Source organism: Cannabis sativa, chromosome 6 (genome assembly GCF_029168945.1).
Source record: "Cannabis sativa cultivar Pink pepper isolate KNU-18-1 chromosome 6, ASM2916894v1, whole genome shotgun sequence".
NCBI lineage: Eukaryota > Viridiplantae > Streptophyta > Magnoliopsida > Rosales > Cannabaceae > Cannabis > Cannabis sativa.
Window position 1 is genome coordinate 26,727,189 of NC_083606.1, and position 17,414 is coordinate 26,744,602.

Consider the following 17,414-nt stretch of genomic DNA (forward strand, 5'->3'; position numbering starts at 1 on the left):
TCACCATAAGCCACTTGGGAAGCGCAGAACTTGAGATACATGTCTTTGGCTTCACCCAAGTAATCAAAGTTTGCCTGAGGGTTAGCCTTCCAAAAGTCATAAAAGAGCTCGAGACCGGCTGTCTCTAAGGCATGGACTTTTTCTCCCAGCCTCTCCACCTCAGCTGTAAGCTCCTCCTCCTTAGACTTCTTCTCCTGTTCCAGCCGACGCAAGACAGCTCGAAGAGACTGTTGGAAATTATTTTACCAGGATCTAGATTTACTAACAAGTATGTTGGATTAACAACCTAATATGAATTCTAAAACAATGAAAATAAACACATATAAAGTTAGAAAACCTTACAGTGGGTGCAGCGGAATAATATGACTCCTTCCGTTCAGATCTCTAGCCCTTGATTCCTTTCTGTAGCAGAGCATCACCAAGATCTGAACCTGGATCTTCTTTTCTCCTTCTTTGATGTAGAAATTCCATAGTCTTACATACTATGATTGAGATACCACTTGATGTGTGTGGGCACTACTCATCTCACAAGGATTTCGAAATTTTCTCTCTTTTTCTCTCTTGAATTTCGTGGCTTATAGGCATACAAGAGAAGAGAACAAAGGTTGCTTTATATAGGGAGAAGGGAGAGCACAACTTTCCAAATAAAATAGTTTCCTTAATTACTGTGTAATCAATTAACTGCCTTATTTAGTGTGATCCACCACTTTCCTATTTCTGCTAGGCTTTGATTAGCAATTACATGACAATTAAAATTGAAAATAATAATTGAGAAACTCAAACCATGTGGCCGGCCATAGGGTGAAATGGGCCTCACTTGGATTTTGCAGTTTCCTCAATTTTAATTCTATTTATCCAAAACTGCCATTTTTCTAATTCTAATCATTTAAATGCCAAAACTAATTATTTAATAACTAAAATAGATTATTAAATAATATTGTCATTTAAAATAATTATTAATTAGACATGCAAAGTCTCTCAATTAATAATTAAGCCTAGAAACCCTTTTCTTTACGATTTCATCCTTGAACTGTGAGAATTCATAAAGTAGACATAGTCTAACTTTTAGAATTATAATTGATTAATTAAAATCAATTAACTGAGTCTTACAAGCAGTATGGTCTCAACTAGTATGGGGACCATGGGTCTATATAACCGAGCTTCCAATAAGTCGAACCGAATTTACCAAGTAAATTCCCTAACTTATTAATTCCTCATTGAATCCACACTTAGAACTTGGAATTGCACTCTCAGTCATATAGAAACGCTCTATATGTTCCACGATATAGACACTGTTGGAAATTATTTTACCAGGATCTTGATTTACTAACAAGTATGTTGGATTAACAACCTAATATGAATTCTAAAACAATGAAAATAAACACATATAAAGTTAGAAAACCTTACAGTGGGTGCAGCGGAATAATATGACTCCTTCCGTTCAGATCTCTAGCCCTTGATTCCTTTCTGTAGCAGAGCATCACCAAGATCTGAACCTGGATCTTCTTTTCTCCTTCTTTGATGCAGAAATTCCATAGTCTTCCATACTATGATTGAGATACCACTTGATGTGTGTGGGCACTACTCATCTCACAAGGATTTCGAAATTTTCTCTCTTTTTCTCTCTCAATTTCGTGGCTGATAGCATACAATGATGTGCAAGAGAAGAGACACAAAGGTTGCTTTATATAGGGAGAAGGGAGAGCACAACTTTCCAAATAAAACAGTTTCCTCTTTTACTGTGTAATTGATTAACTGCCTTATTTAGTGTGATTCACAACTTTCCTATTATAGCTAGGCTTTGATTAGCAATTACATGACAATTAAAAAATAAAAATAATAATTGGGAAACACAAAGGGAGTGCTCGGCCATAGAGGGAAATGGGCCTCACTTGGATTTTGCAGTTTCCTCAATTTTATTTCTATTTCTCCAAAAATGCCATTTTTCCAATTCTAATCATTTAAATGCCAAAACTAATTATTTAATAACTAAAATAGATTATTAAATAATATTGTCATTTAAAATAATTATTAATTAGACATACAAAGTCTCTTAATTAATAATTAAACCTAGAAACCCTTTTCTTTACGATTTCATCCTTAAACTGTGAGAATTCATAAAGTAGACATAGTCTAACTTTTAGAATTATAATTGATTAATTAAAATCAATTAACTGAGTCTTACAAGCAGTATGGCCTCAACTAGTATGGGGACCATGGGTCTATATAACCGAGCTTCCAATAAGTCGAACCGAATTTACCAAGTAAATTCCCTAACTTATTAATTCCTCATTGAATCCACACTTAGAACTTGGAATTGCACTCTCAGTCATATAGAAACGCTCTATATGTTCCACGATATAGACACGTTATTAGTTATCCATTGTTATAACCCTAATGTGATCAATGATCCTCTATATAGATGATTTACACTGCATGTGATTAAATTACCGTAACACCCTACAATGTATTTTATCCTTAAAACACTTAACCCTGTATAAATGATATTTCACCTAAGTGAAATGAGATCTCCACCATTTATCTTCGTTTGGTTAAGCTCGAAGGAAATCATCCTTTACTTCTATTTGCCAAATAGAAGCTATAGATTCCATATTTATGTTAGCGCTCCCCCACTCAATTGCATTACCGTGTTCCCAAAATGTACGTATCACCCTGATACAAAACTAGGCTTAACTAACAAATCAAAGAACACGAATAACACTCTTGAGATTGAGCCTAACCATATCAGGATTTCGATCATGTGATCTAGGATCAACTTATGATATTGAATTGAATAGATGTTTACGGTAAGTTTCAAAATCTAATTCAAAGTTCAATATCGGTCCATTCCAATGTATACTCCATACATCCGATACTGGTAAACTTTGCCAATGTCCTGGAAAGGACATAACACTTTTCCAAGGTGTAAGAATACCTATCGCTGATTATACCATGTCAGTCTAAATCCAGTGTTCTGACAAATCAGGGAATCAACTTTTGAACATATAATAAAGATTATATTCCACTGTGCTGACAACACTATAATCTTTAACCAACTCATATGTTCTGGACTTAAAAAGAATTCATACATTATATACACATATAATCATGAAATAAATCATGTGAACCATGCAACATAAAATGTTATTTCTGATCTTCATTAATAAGTAAATCTAATTATATGAAATGAGTTTTATTTAGGGCATAAAACCCAACAGACACGTCATTAGTTATCCATTGTTATAACCCTAATGTGACCAATGATCCTCTATATAGATGATTTACACTGTAAAGGGATTAAATTACCGTAACACCCTACAATGTGTTTTATCCTTAAAACACTTAACCCTGTATAAATGATATTTCACCTAAGTGAAATGAGATCTCCACCATTTATCTTCGTTTGGTTAAGCTCGAAGGAAATCATCCTTTACTTCTATTTTCCAAATAGAAGCTATAGATTCCATATTTATGTTAGCGCTCCCACTCAATTGCATTACCGTGTTCCCAAAATGTAAGTATCACCCTAACACAAAAGTAGGCTTAACTTAACAAATCAAAGAACACGAATAACACTCTTGAGATTGAGCCTAACCATATCAGGATTGAGATCATTTGATCTAGGATCAACAGGTGATATTGAATTGAATAGATATTACGGTAAGTTTTAATATATCTAATCAAAGTTCAATATCGGTCCCTTTCGATGTATACTCCATACAACCGATACTGGTAAACTTTGCCAATGTCCTGGAAAGGACATAACACTTTTCCAAGGTGTAAGAATACCTATCGCTGATTATACCATGTTAGTCTAAATCTAGTGTTTTGACAAATCAGGGAATAAACTTTTGAACATATAATAAAGATTATATTCCACTGTGCTGACAACACTATAATCTTATCAAATTCATATGTTCTGGACTTAAAAAAGAATTCATACATTATATACATATAATCATGAAATAAATCATGTGAACCATGCAACATAAAATGTTATTTCTGATCTTTATTAATAAGTAAATCTGATTATATGAAATGAGTTTTATTTAGGGCATAAAACCCAACAGAGACGTCCTTTCATCTTGAAGGCTATTCACTTCTACAAATAAGGTCTCGATGGTCTCTTCAAGTTGGTCAGAAGCCTCGAGATCCTTAGTCAACTCGGTTATTTTCTTCTGAGCGGTAAAAACTTCTTGTTGACTTCACCCAGCTCCATCCGAACAGCTCCAAGTTCCACCCTGGCGTCATCAGCGTCCTTCCTGGCCAAGTCCACCTCTGCCCTCATGGTGTTGGACAGAGCCGAGTTCTTGGAAGCAGCAGACTTAGCTCGGGAGTATGTGTAAGCCAACTTCAGACCAGCCTGCGCAAAGAAAAAACTTTAGAATCCGAGCCAAATAAAGAAGATTAAAGGAAACTGTCAAGAAAGACTTACCCTTGTGAATTCCTTCAAGACTCCTCCCATCAGCAGCTCCAAAGAAGAGTTGTTGTCAACACCGGCCAGTTGCTCACTAACCTAAGGAACTAACCAGTTTATGTAGTGGGCGAGCATCTCCTTGCCTTTCTTGGCCTCTGAAAGCATTGGCAAATGTGGAGTAGGAGCCCGCATCAGCTCGAATCCACCTTTTGGTTGCTCAGGCCTGTCCAAACTCCCTCCTCGAGAATCCTTGGACTTAGCAACTTTTGGAATGGATGGGTTCGCAACAGTTAGCTCCTCGGAAAGGTCGATGACCTCCCCGGTAGGTGCCTTTTCCTTGGAAGGGGTCCCCTCACCGCCCCTGGATTTCTTGGCCGGAGGGGATGCGCTTGAGCTTCCTCCAACCCTCTTCTTAAGAGCATCGAGCATCTTTTGAGACATGTCTGCACGGAATAAAAACAACATGGTTAGAGAAAACAGACATCAGAAACATAAAGCATAATAGTCAAGAAGCTTAAAAACAAGACGAAGTAGTATGCAATACGATTTCCCGAGCAAGACTTAAAAGTCCATCATCACTTGACAAGCCTCTTATCTCGGCCATAACAGCTTTCCCTTTTCCGAGCACGGGAGAAGGTTGCTGAGCAGGTGAACTGGGCTCCCTAATGCGAATTTCATGTTCAATGGGCCTGGGCTGGGCCGGAAGTTTCTTCCTCCTCTTGAGCGGAGTCACCTGCTCTTCCTCAGCTTCATCTTCAGGATTCAAGGGCTCCTGAGCATATTGCTTGGCCCTTGCACCTCCCTTCAACTTAGCCTCACGCTTAAGTTGAATGAGTTCATCCTCGTGATGAGCTCTCTCAGCCCGTCCAGCACCAGATTTCCTCTTCCTCCCCTTTACTGGCTTAGGAATGAAATCCTTCGGATAGAGCCCGTACTTCACAAAGTTGTCCTCGGAGGTCAACTAGATGATATTTCGGTCATCCCCCGACAACTAGGCAAGCTCTTGAGCTCTATCCTTAAGAGTAAGAGTGAGGGGAGGACGGTGATATGTAGGGATCTGTTGGAACCGAGTGTGAGCGGTGCCCATGCCATCCACCATGAAGTACTCATAAACAAAATGCCCAATTTTGCTGATGGCCGGATCCCCAGTGCCCGTCAACCACTTGAAGTCTGGTTGAGAGAAATAGAAGTACCCCGACCTGCCTTGTTTAGGGGTGGACTTCAAATAAAAAAACCAGCTAACCTCGAGGGGAGAAGGCATGTCCCAATTCTGGGAGGCATAGAGAACGAAGAGGGCAGACAGATACTTAATGCCATTGGGAGTGAACTGGGTCGGACAGAGGTGAAAGAAGTCCGCCACATTCTTAAAATACGGGTGCAAAGGCAACAATGCCCCTTGCTGGGCATGAGCACCTGACCAGGCACACGTCCCCCTTTTAGGGTTTGTGGCTCGATTATTATGGGCGGGAATGTAACAATCCAATTCGCCTAGGTAGCCATCCTGTTCGAGAACCCGCAGGTGTGCCTCAGTAACCTTGGACGGAAGGCTCACCAACCTGGCACCCAAGGTACCTTGCCTTCTATGAGGAACCGTAGCAGTAAGTTCCTCACTGACGTAGTCCACGCCCTCAACCAGGACGTCGCCATCAGCATCGACTTGCTCCCCAGCCTCATTTTTCCCCCGTAGCTTGGGGGTGCAACTTCTTCCACTCCCTCTGCCTCGGAGAGACTGCTGGGACGGACATCGTCCTTCTCTTCAATCTCCTAGACATCAGCGTCCCCTTCATGATCCCCCTCCTCCTGGACGGTTGGATCTTGTTCGACGATGGGTAAAGTGGCGTGCCGAGCCACTCGAGGGTTAGAAGCGTAAACCATACGCATTGTCTTTTTGGTACGAGCCATCATTCTATGGCTAGACGAAAGACTTAAGGAAGAATGCCTTTCACTCAAAGAAGGTGGGCTAGAATAGAGACGAGGATGGTCCTCGTGCAAGAGTTGAAGCAAGTCCTGGTCGATTTGATGTTCGCTCTCCCAAAACTCACCTGAGTTCATCTACAAAAGACAACACACAAGATGAGTGTTTGGTCAGAATATCAAACGTTAAAATAAGCAAAGATGCAGACCAGGAGTACTCAACAGATTAAAAAAAAAAGAATATTCAACAAAAAGTCAAAACTCAGGAAGTTTAAATTTTCTCGAGTGAGGGCGAAAAAATTCATGAAGCTTAGAATAAGCGAGATGAAAGACAGGCATTATGCAGTTCAAAAAGCAAACACTACGGACGGTGCAATCGCGTGAACCCATGACAAGGAGAATTACAGAGTTTCTAAACTTAGGGTTTCCTACATATCTTCTACAGCAAAGTCGAAGGTGCATTCAAAAAGTAAGCATGCAAAGTAACCATAAAGGAAATCGAGAACTTACTCAAGGACCAGATGTCTGGATTCAGGTAACGCCAAGCCAAACGAGCATTTTTGATGAAGGCACTTTAGCAAACATGAAGCCAAAAAATCTCTCTTTTCACTCTGAACTTACTTAGCAAGGAAGGTTGGTGAAAATGAGTTTGTGTACAAATGCTCACTTGTATTTATAGGCAAACAACGAAAAGGGGTAATCATTTCAAAAGAACCTCAGATGCCTCGGTTCCCCCTCATAAAAGCGAATTTGGGAAATAAAAAATAATCAAGTGCAACCGTCAACCGTGGTGAGAGAAAATCGGATCTTGAAATATTACTTGTCAAAGCATTTATTAGTTGAAAACCGAAGGGACACCCAGTCAGCCTCACATCGAGTCGCGAACAGACACGCTTGACACGTGTCACCCATCCACATGCAAAGGCAGCTCGGATGAAGTCTACACGCAACTTTGGAAGTCCCGTACAGACTTGGGGGGCAAATGTTATCCCAATTTTTACACTCTGACGTGGCATCGCATGATGGTGACACATGAAATCGACTCCGAGTATCTGCTCAGAGAATATAGTCCGAACAGGATGCCTCTTATGCAGGGGCGGAGGCACCGTAGGAGTAGAGGAGGCCCTGGCCCCCCTAAACATTTCTAAATATACGTGTATGCTCACCTTTACATTATACAAAAATAAAATAATATGAAGATATATATATACACGCAAGTCACTAGTAGATATTATTGATTAATATGTTACCCTCATGGCACCCTCTCCCTTTAATTCAAAATAAAAATAAATAAATAAATAATAAATATATATGATAAATTTTAAGTATTTTATTAAGGTGGCATTTGGCTAGAGGAATGAAAATATAAAAATAGTAATGAGAGTGGCAATAAGTATAGAAATGAAATGGAACTAAATTTCAAAAACAGAAAAAAATTAATGAAAAAATTATTACTTTTTTTCATCATGCATTAGATTGGTATTTCCTTCCATTTTAAAATAGAATAGTCATTCTACCAAAATGTTGGAAAGGTCATTCCATTGGAATGACATTCTAATACTTTACTATGCAACCAAATAAGGGAATAGAATGAAGATTGTTTTCTTTCTATTCCATTTTATTTCATTACCTTCAACTAAACGACACCTAAGAGTTGTCAAAGTTATAGTGGACTAATAAAAATTTCTACGCCACTATTATTTATCTGTGTCTATTTTATATTTTTACTTGATTAAGAATAGGTTAATAATTTGTTCTAAAAAAAACCTTTTCGATATGCTTAATTATCATTTGATACTAGTGTCATATATATATATAGATATATATTTAAATTATTTAGTTTTAATGATAAGTCCATTTTAAAATTAAAATTTTATTTTTCACTTAAAGTTTCTTGAAAGTGATATATTAATTATACAAGCTAAAATAAATCTACTTAATTTTTTTTTGCCGTAAATTACATTTTTAGTTATACATTATGAATACATATTTAAAAATAAAATATATTTTAAATATTAAAAAAACAATTATATAAAAAATTTACTAGAACAAAGATAAATATATAAATTAAAATAAAAACTGGAATTAACAAAAATAAAGTGAAAAACAATTGAAAAAAATATTAAAAGTAAACGGCCCCCCTGTTGTTTGATCCTGCCTCCGCCCCTGCTCGTATGCATGCTCGAAGCAAAACGATCAGCAATCCGCGCAGAGCGACCAACACTTAGCGAATTCAGCTTTCGCATCATGAGTCATCAAAGAAATCCCTATAACTTGGGGATCAGATTGCAGAGATATAGCAAGCTGTCCAAATCTCACGAGCAGTGTATTCTGTATTTATTATGCAATCTTTATGCTTATATCCATTATAACGAGAAGGGAAATACTTCCTCTCCAAGCTCATAGCCTTATAAATAATGATGCATGTTCACTGGGCAAAGGGTCGAAAACATTCTGGTCGAAAGATTTTACATAAGAGATATTATCTAAGAATTCATATTCAGAGATACTGTTGTAAGAGCTATAAGAAAAGGAATCTTTCTCCTTGTTCTTGAGTTAATACAAATAACGAGGATTAGGCTATTACCGAACTGCTCGAGGCTGAACCTCTATAAAATTCCTGTGTCTTTATATTGCTTTACTATATATCAATCGTTATAAACTACTTATCGCTTACTAAATTAGACTCACTGTCGTTGGCTAAAAGCGAGGTCAACACTTTAATCAATGGAAGATTGCTCATGAAAATTTTGCAAACAGAATAGATTCCGGTCCTTGTGTTCGTGTAGAGCATTAATCGGTTTTCATTATTGATATGATTAAAGTCAATGTAGATGCCTCTCTCACTTCTGAGGGTTTTTATTTTGGGATTGGAAGGTTGGCTTGTGATCATCATGGAGCTCTCCTTTATCATTGGTCTAAAAAATTGTCTAGTCGTGTCTCTCCTCTTTTGGCGGAGGCAATTGAGTTGAAGAAAGCTTTGAGCTAGACTAAACTAGATCAAGTTGTTGTTGAGTCGAATTGTAAAAGCATCATTGATGCCTTGTATAGTTCAGCTTCTTTATTGTCTCCTTTTGGTTTAGCTATTTATTCTAATTGTTGTACTTTAATGTCTGATCTTAATAATGTTTCTTGTGTTTTTGTTAAACGATTAGCGAACAAGACAGCCAATTGGTTGGCGACAATTGTTTGTTCTTTCCCAAGTCATGGCTATGATGGGGGGTTTGTCCCTACTACTTTTCAAACTATTTTGGTGGATAATTTATCCAAACATGAATGAGATGCATATCTTTTTGTCAAAAAAAAAGATGGTTTTTTTAAAAAAAAATTCTAAATTTTATGAGGAGTTTAAGTGAAAAATGGGGTGAGGGAGAAAAAAATGATGTGCCATTCATATTTCATAAATAATGAGGGGAGCTTGTGCCTCCAAACTCATTGACGGGCTCACACTCTAGGAATGAAAAAAACCCTGCCAACGTTTATTTTTAATTTTTTTTAAAAAAAAAAATCCCAACGTTTATTTGTTTAAACTTTAAAGATATTAAGACTAGTGAACAAGGAAATCTATATGGTAGATAACAAGAAGGAATAAACATATAATTTAGTTAGATTCAATGATGGATTTAAATTAAGTGCATGCAACTATCAATTCCCCTAAAGTTTGCCACATCTCGCTTATTTCTCTCTTTCTGACCAATATAATTAAATTAAAAATATATATATTCTTGTTCCTAGCTTTACAGCCCAAGTCTCCAAATATTAATTCCAAGAGAATTTATTCCTTTTTTTCTAAAGAAAAAAAAAATCTTTCTCACAAAGCTTATCTTTACACTATAAGAAGCAATATACCACACAAACTCTTTCTCCATCGCATTCTCAAATCAAAAGTGTTCTCAAAACTTTTATTTTTTCTTCCCTAGAGCCTTGAACATCATCATTATCAAATGAGCGGTAGTAGTAGTAATACACGAAGACAGAGCATAGAGGTTATTAGAGAGGATCAAACGACAAAGAAATGGTGCGTTGCACTCCGAGAAGATGTGTTCAAACGATTCTTATTATTTTGTAATAATAATAATAATAACACAAAAATAAAAATCAACAACGTGTTTGGTGATGGCTCACTCTTCAGTCCTTTCTTGTTTGGCAAATTCTTTGATCCTTCCGATGCTTTCCCACTTTGGGAATTCGACTCTGATATCTTGTTGTCTAATCTCCGGAGCTTAGGACAAACTACTGTCGATTGGTTTCGAACTCCTCATGACCAAGATTATGTACTCAAAGCAGATATACCAGGTAACTACTATAATACTATACTTTTTCTTTTTCAATATTGTCACACTCGATAGCTAAAATATGGGTTTTGTCCCTTGACTCTCAATTACTGAAAACAATTAAAAAAGAAAGAAAAAAAAAATTGTGAAAGATGGGGTCCCCTCCCCTTCTACTTCTAGTCTAGCTATATGCCACACCACACCCGAAAGTGTAGTGGATTCTAGCCTGTTGAAATATATGATGAGCAATATTCAAAAGGGTATTTTAGATTATATATTCTTTATTTTCTTATTGTTGGAACAGGAATTGGGGTTGGGAAGAATAGTGTGCAAGTAGTGTATAATGAAAAGCAGAAGGCTGTGGAGGTGAGTGGTGTGTGGAGCCAACAACAGAGCATGACTATTAATAAAGAGTGGAGGAGTGGGAATTGGTGGGAATATGGGTATGTTAGGAGGCTTGAGCTGCCTGATGATGCAGATTCGAGAAAAATTGAGGCTTATTTGACAAACGACACACTTTTGGAGATTAAAATTCCTAAGAAAATTTTGGATTTTGAGCCCAATAATAATACTCTTGCGAATGATGTGATGAGTACAAAAAAATCTGATGCGGTGTAAGTATAAAACCTTTTATTATTGTTATCTTATTACTTTGCTTCTTTTAATATGCTTAATTGCAAAGTGTATTATAATTATAAAAAAGACAAAATAATTAACTGCTATCTTAATTAACTGTTGGTACATAATTACAAGAATGCCTAATAAGAGATTATTAAGGCATTTACAATAACAAATATTGATTTATATGAATGTTATTTTTTATATTACAACACCATGTAAATATTAGATTCTAGAAATTTAGAAACGTTTATTCTCTATTCTCCATAATCATAATAGATCTTCTAATTACAATTAACCACATTTGATTTAAGGTGCTTCTATAAAGTTTCACAGTTATCTTATCATATAAATAACATAAATGCTATGAGGTATCTTCAGGTGCCAAATATCATAAAAATTAGTATATTGTTATTTGTCTATTTTAATATTTTATTTTATATATTTTAATTTAATAAACAATATAAAAAATTATGAGATGTCACGTAGGACTTTCTTTAAGGTAAGGTAGTTGAGTTGCCTCATGCCCTTTAGCCTAAGAGGCTTCCGAGTCTTTTTTTTTTCTTAACATTAGTCTATCAGGGGCCTGTTTCGCACAGCTTTTGAAAAAAGTTAAAAGCTGCTTTTTGAAAAAGTTGTGATAAAAATGTGTTTGATAAGCAGTTAAAAAATAGCTTTTTGAAGAATTTTTTGAGAAACTACAGCTAAAAGCTAAATCTGCTCTAACCCAACTTTTTAAAAAAGATGTTTTGATTAAAATACGATAATAATTTTTTTTTCTAAAACTATATTTACTTATATATTATATATTTAAAAATATAAAATATTTAAAATAAACTAATTATAATAAAATAAATAATTATTAAATCTATTATTTTTTTTTAAAAAAAAAATATGATTTATATTTTATTTTAATATTAACAAACAACATCAACCTAGAATTGTTCTTATATACTTGAGTTTCTAACTTATTTTATTTGATAAAATATAATAAAAAAATACTATAAATTATTTTTATCAAATGCATATAATTTTATATTTGCAAAAAAATTAAAAATATATAGAAAATAAAATATGATGTAAAATTATATTTTACATATTTGTGATTATAATAAATTAGATTATAACATTATCATTATTATTATAATAGATTTTAAAACTCACAGTACTTTGAAATTTATAGTTTATTAAACACTCAACTCAACTTTTTTCTACAGTTCTGCTGCAGCTGCTTTTTCTCAAAGCAAAACTACAATTTCTTTTTCCCACAGCACAGCTGTGCCAAACGGGCCTTAGATCTGTATAATTTTTTTTGAATAGAAAAACAGTTTATAATTTAAAATTATTACACACATAGTCTCAGTTAATTAAAAAGAGTAAGAATCATCTAATTAGACGTAATTCTACACTTAATCTTATTTTTAATACTTTAAGTGTCAAATCAATATGTCAGTTCCAAATTAGTTCAAGTCATTAGTTATATTTTTTTAAAATTAAAATTTATATAAAAAAATAGTTTAAAATCTAATAACAATTATAAAATTAAAGATAAGTTAACTTTTGTTTTTTTACTTCTCCTTCCTCATCGTGTTCAAAAAATATTTGAAACAAGTGGGATAAAATTACATAGTGAAACAATCAATGAGAATAACATTGATTGATAGAGGTGGAGCCTCTTGTCTCTGGATTCTCTACTATATGAACTTGGTGTTTTAGTTTTTTAGTATGAAGTTTTTCAGATTAGCAAAAAGAAAAAAAAAAACAAGTATTATATATGAATGGGATAATGATCATGCTAGAATGTCATTTAAAAATGAATGACCTAAAAACGACATCATATAAATGAAAAAAAAAACCAAAATATGTGGAAAATAATTATTTAAAAAAAGTAAACAAGGTAAAATAACATTTTGTTATTATTGTCAGTTGATTTATGAACAATCAGGGGCAGAGCGATGACTTGAATGCAAGGGGGCAAAATTTTGTAAATTTAGTATAAAATAAAAAATTTATCATATATTTATTGTCAATATTAAAATAAAAAACAAATTCTTTTACATATCAAAAATTGTCTTTAAAAAATATTAAAATAAAATAAAAAGTACTCAATACTATTCAAATTAAAAATATTAATATACTTTTAATTAAAGCATATCTTAAATTTTAAATTTGGTAATATTTTATAAAACAAAATATGTATATGAACAAAATAATTTTATATTTAATAAAATATAATACTTAATTAGAAGAGATCATAAATCTCAACTTCTACTTTAATGATGAAAGTTATCAATTAGTGAATGATTTTGAACCAAATGTGTAAAAATAATATAACAATATGTAGTAGAGATAGTAGAAGAAAAAATCAATAATTAATAAGCAATTGCTTTATTTTATTTACCTTCTACTCATATAAATTTAATTTTATGTCAATTCACTTCTAAAAAAAATAATTTCTATTTTATTTTTAATAAATTAAACACTTAATTTATACTATATATATTATTAGTTGTCTATACACTTTACTATTATATATTCTATATATATATTAATTAGTATGTTATTATTTTATATGTATTTTTATTTACAAATATGTAAATATGGGGTTTTATGTAGAACCTCACTTGGCATTGGGGTTTTTAATACCTCAAGTAGGACAAAAATAAAAGTACTATTCATTCAAGTTCTAAAACTTGTTGTAGCCGGTATTTTAACCTATTGTTACACTATTTTGTGTAGGAAAATAAATTAAAATTTAACTTTTTAATTTGACTTTGAAAATATGTATATATTTGAGGATAGATATGTAAACTTATTTTATTGTTGAGTTGTATTTTGTCTTAGTTCTGTTGCATTTCTAAACTTAGAGGTAAGATCATAGAATGTATTCGTGCATTCAATTATTTTAAAAAAATCATACTATATACCTTGCAAGAGGTTCAAATTAAATCCATCTTCCACTAGCCACAATCTCTTTTTCCCTCAATGCCTCCACCCATCTCTATCCACGGCTGGTCTAACTCCATAGATTCATGTAATATGGAACATCCAATCATGGAGCCTGATTATTCACCACCACGTACCGAGGAGTTTGAAAGTTTGTGCCTAACCGTGTTCGAGTAGCCCCTGACAACCCTGTAAAATTCGTCAACATGCATTCCGAAAGAACTAAAAGGATGCTCAATAAAACGCCTTCGCAAGCGAAATGAAGACTGAGGAGAAATGCCAAACTTTATTTATTGGATATTTCCAATACAGGCTAGGAGTGATGAAGGGGGAGTGTATGTATGTATGCTATATATACGAGAACATTTATGCAAAATTTCAGATTTCTTGAGGAGACCCATATGAAAATTTTTGGAGAATATGAATTCAAGAATTGAGTTAGTAGGGCCAAAGAAATTTAAGGAGAATTTAGGTCGTAAGGATCAATATAGATGGATGAGTGGTAGAGAACTTTCTTTTCGATACCTTATTTCTAAGCTTCCCAACTACTACAATGGTGGAATGATGTTCGTCTCTTCACACCAAGAAATAGAGAAATGTTGACATGGAAGATCATTGTTGGCGTAAGGAAAAGATAAAGGAAAAAAACTGTTGACATTTTGCATACCAATCGTATTCTATATCATTGTCAAACATAAATATTGAATCTCCATTGCTATACCATTGGCCAAAAAACAGAGGATACCAATTTCCATCTTTTTTCGCACTTGTTTATTGCTACTTTTGACAATCCTTTTCAAAATTGCAAAAATATGGAAGAGAAGAAAATGGAACATAAAGTGAAGAATCTTTCTCTTTTTTTCTTAAAATATAAAATCGATAATGGCACAAAATAATGTCAGTTGCTATTTTTCTTTTATATTTTACCTTTACTTGGCCATGGTCATTTCCTAACCATTAGATTCCAAAAATTCACATTTTTTTTATCATCCAATGGCCCAAAATGTTTTGAGGTGTTAAAAACTTCTACCCCAACTGAGGTACTACATAATTGGCCTATAAATATTTACATATATATACAAAAAGGATATTAAAATTGTTGTTGGGGGGGGGGGGGGGCATGGCCACTATTACCTTGGCTGTGGCTCCGCCCCTGTGAACAACGTGCATTATCATTGGGTTTGGCCGTACGGTAGGACGTCTAAGAACTAGAGAGAAAGGGAAAGAACGTGATATAGCTTGTGGATTGGAGGAATGAGTTTGTGGCAGAGATGTAGGAGATTGCATCGAATTAGAAAATTCACTTGATGTTAAGTTGGAATAAATGAAACTCTAATTTTTGAAATGGATTTTTTTTTTTAATTTTTTAGAAGGAGTGGATGTCTAATATGGCCACTATTACCTTGGCTGTGGCTCCGCCCCTGTGAACAACGTGCATTATCCTTGGGTTTGGCCGTACGGTAGGACGTCTAAGAACTAGAGAGAAAGGGAAAGAACGTGATATAGCTTGTGGATTGGAGGAATGAGTTTGTGGCAGAGATGTAGGAGATTGCATCGAATTAGAAAATTCACTTGATGTTAAGTTGGAATAAATGAAACTCTAATTTTTGAAATGGATTTTTTTTTTTAATTTTTTAGAAGGAGTGGATGTCTAATATGGTAAAAAAATATTGTAAATATTATATTAAGTAGTTTAATTATTAAAAAAAATTATAATAAGGATTTAAATATAAAAATAAAATTATTTATAAATATTAATTCTTAAAAAGAATTTTGTTTAATATTTAAATTAAATTTAAATTAATTAGTTATAATTGATTTAATTTTGAAAAAATAATAATTTATTGATAGTTTATTATTATAGATTAAAACAAATAAAATAAAATTAAATATAACATTCAATAGTTACTCATATATATTAAAAAAAAAAATTATACTGAATGGTCAGATTTTGTTCCTTATGATGAACTCAACCTTCCCCATTATAACCTTGACCAATCTCTTGCTGCTGTGGTCAATCAGTTCCTGTCTACTGAGGATATTGGAGCTGGATCCTCTGTTTCTACTCCCTTTAGTTGTACTCTTGAAGGGGGTCCTGTTGGTCCTTGTTCTAATCCTCCCACACCCCTTGAAGGACATCCTCATTCCCACTCAGTTCTCAATGCCTCTGCTGGTGGTAGTGAGGCTCCTTCTCGTGTTCTCTGTGACATGCCAATCTCCACTATGTCTTCTGTAGCCATTACTGCCCATGAAGAAGCCCTGCATGCTGCTCCTTATGTGGACCATATCTCTCGGCTGTCTGAGAAAGCTCAAGGAAAAGCAGTTGCTGGTGCTAAAAGGGCTGCTTTCACTCCCCAGTCTGTTGTTGTTGGTGATTCCCTTAGGAATATTCTGAAGCGTGCCAGAGCTGGGCCTACCATTGCTGAAGTTTCATCTGCTATCAACTCCACTTTTGAACAGGCGGGTGTTGCAGAGCAACCCCGCCCAGAAAAATGAGCCTGATGTGTTGGAATGCTCGAGGTTTGGGGAGCCCTCGTGCATTCCGTAATCTCTCCATGTGTCTCAGGAAAAACAAGCCCAATCTTCTCTTTGTTATGGAGTCCAAGCTTACTGCTGGCCGTGGGGAACATCTTAGACTAAGGCTTTCTTTTGATTCTGTTTTTGAAGCCCCTAGAAATGGTTTAAGAGGTGGCCTTTTGTTATTTTGGAATTCTGAACTTGATGTAAATATTTTGAATTTCTCCTCTAACCATATTGACTGTATTATACACTTTAATGATAATATAATTATGCACCTTTCTTGTTTTTATGGTTCTCCCTATTCTGTTGACAAAATTCATACTTGGACTTTGCTTAATAGGTTGTATGATAATGCTCCTTCTCTTCCCTGGTTTGTCTTTGGTGATTTTAATGACTACCTATCTCTTAGTGATCGATCGAGTAGTACCCCCCCACCCCCCTCTGCTATGATACACTTTCAGCATTTTCTCCAAAAAATTTCTTTCACTCCTCTGCATCCGGTTGGGAATGCCTACACTTGGAAGCATGGCTCTTTATTTGAACGTTTAGATTGGAGTATTGCTAATAATGCTTGGCACTGCCTTTTCCCTAAAGCAACCCTTTACCATCTTGGTTTTTATGGATCTGATCATAGAGTGCTTAAAGTTGTTCTTCAAGATGAAAGCATGCAGGGTTCGAAAGTTAAAAACTTTATGTTTGAGAACCATTGGCTCATGGAAGACTCC

General features: G+C 34.5%; 1 protein-coding gene across 1 annotated transcript; it reads left to right on the top strand.

The window, feature by feature from the left end:
* Window positions 1–10,082: 10,082 nt before the first annotated feature.
* On the top strand, window positions 10,083–11,399 carry LOC115724606 (21.7 kDa class VI heat shock protein). The gene is made up of 2 exons (XM_030653922.2): window positions 10,083–10,627; window positions 10,910–11,399. Exons 1-2 carry the CDS (start codon window positions 10,276–10,278, stop codon window positions 11,221–11,223), a joined length of 666 nt encoding a protein of 221 aa, XP_030509782.1. The 5' UTR covers window positions 10,083–10,275; the 3' UTR covers window positions 11,224–11,399.
* Window positions 11,400–17,414: the final 6,015 nt, after the last annotated feature.

Bases quoted from the DNA above. Each gene is read 5' to 3' on its own strand.
- LOC115724606 (XM_030653922.2), top strand. From the start codon at position 10,276: ATGAGCGGTAGTAGTAGTAATACACGAAGACAGAGCATAGAGGTTATT. The intron at 10,628-10,909 runs GTAACTACTATA...TTGTTGGAACAG, and splicing joins ACTCAAAGCAGATATACCAG to GAATTGGGGTTGGGAAGAAT.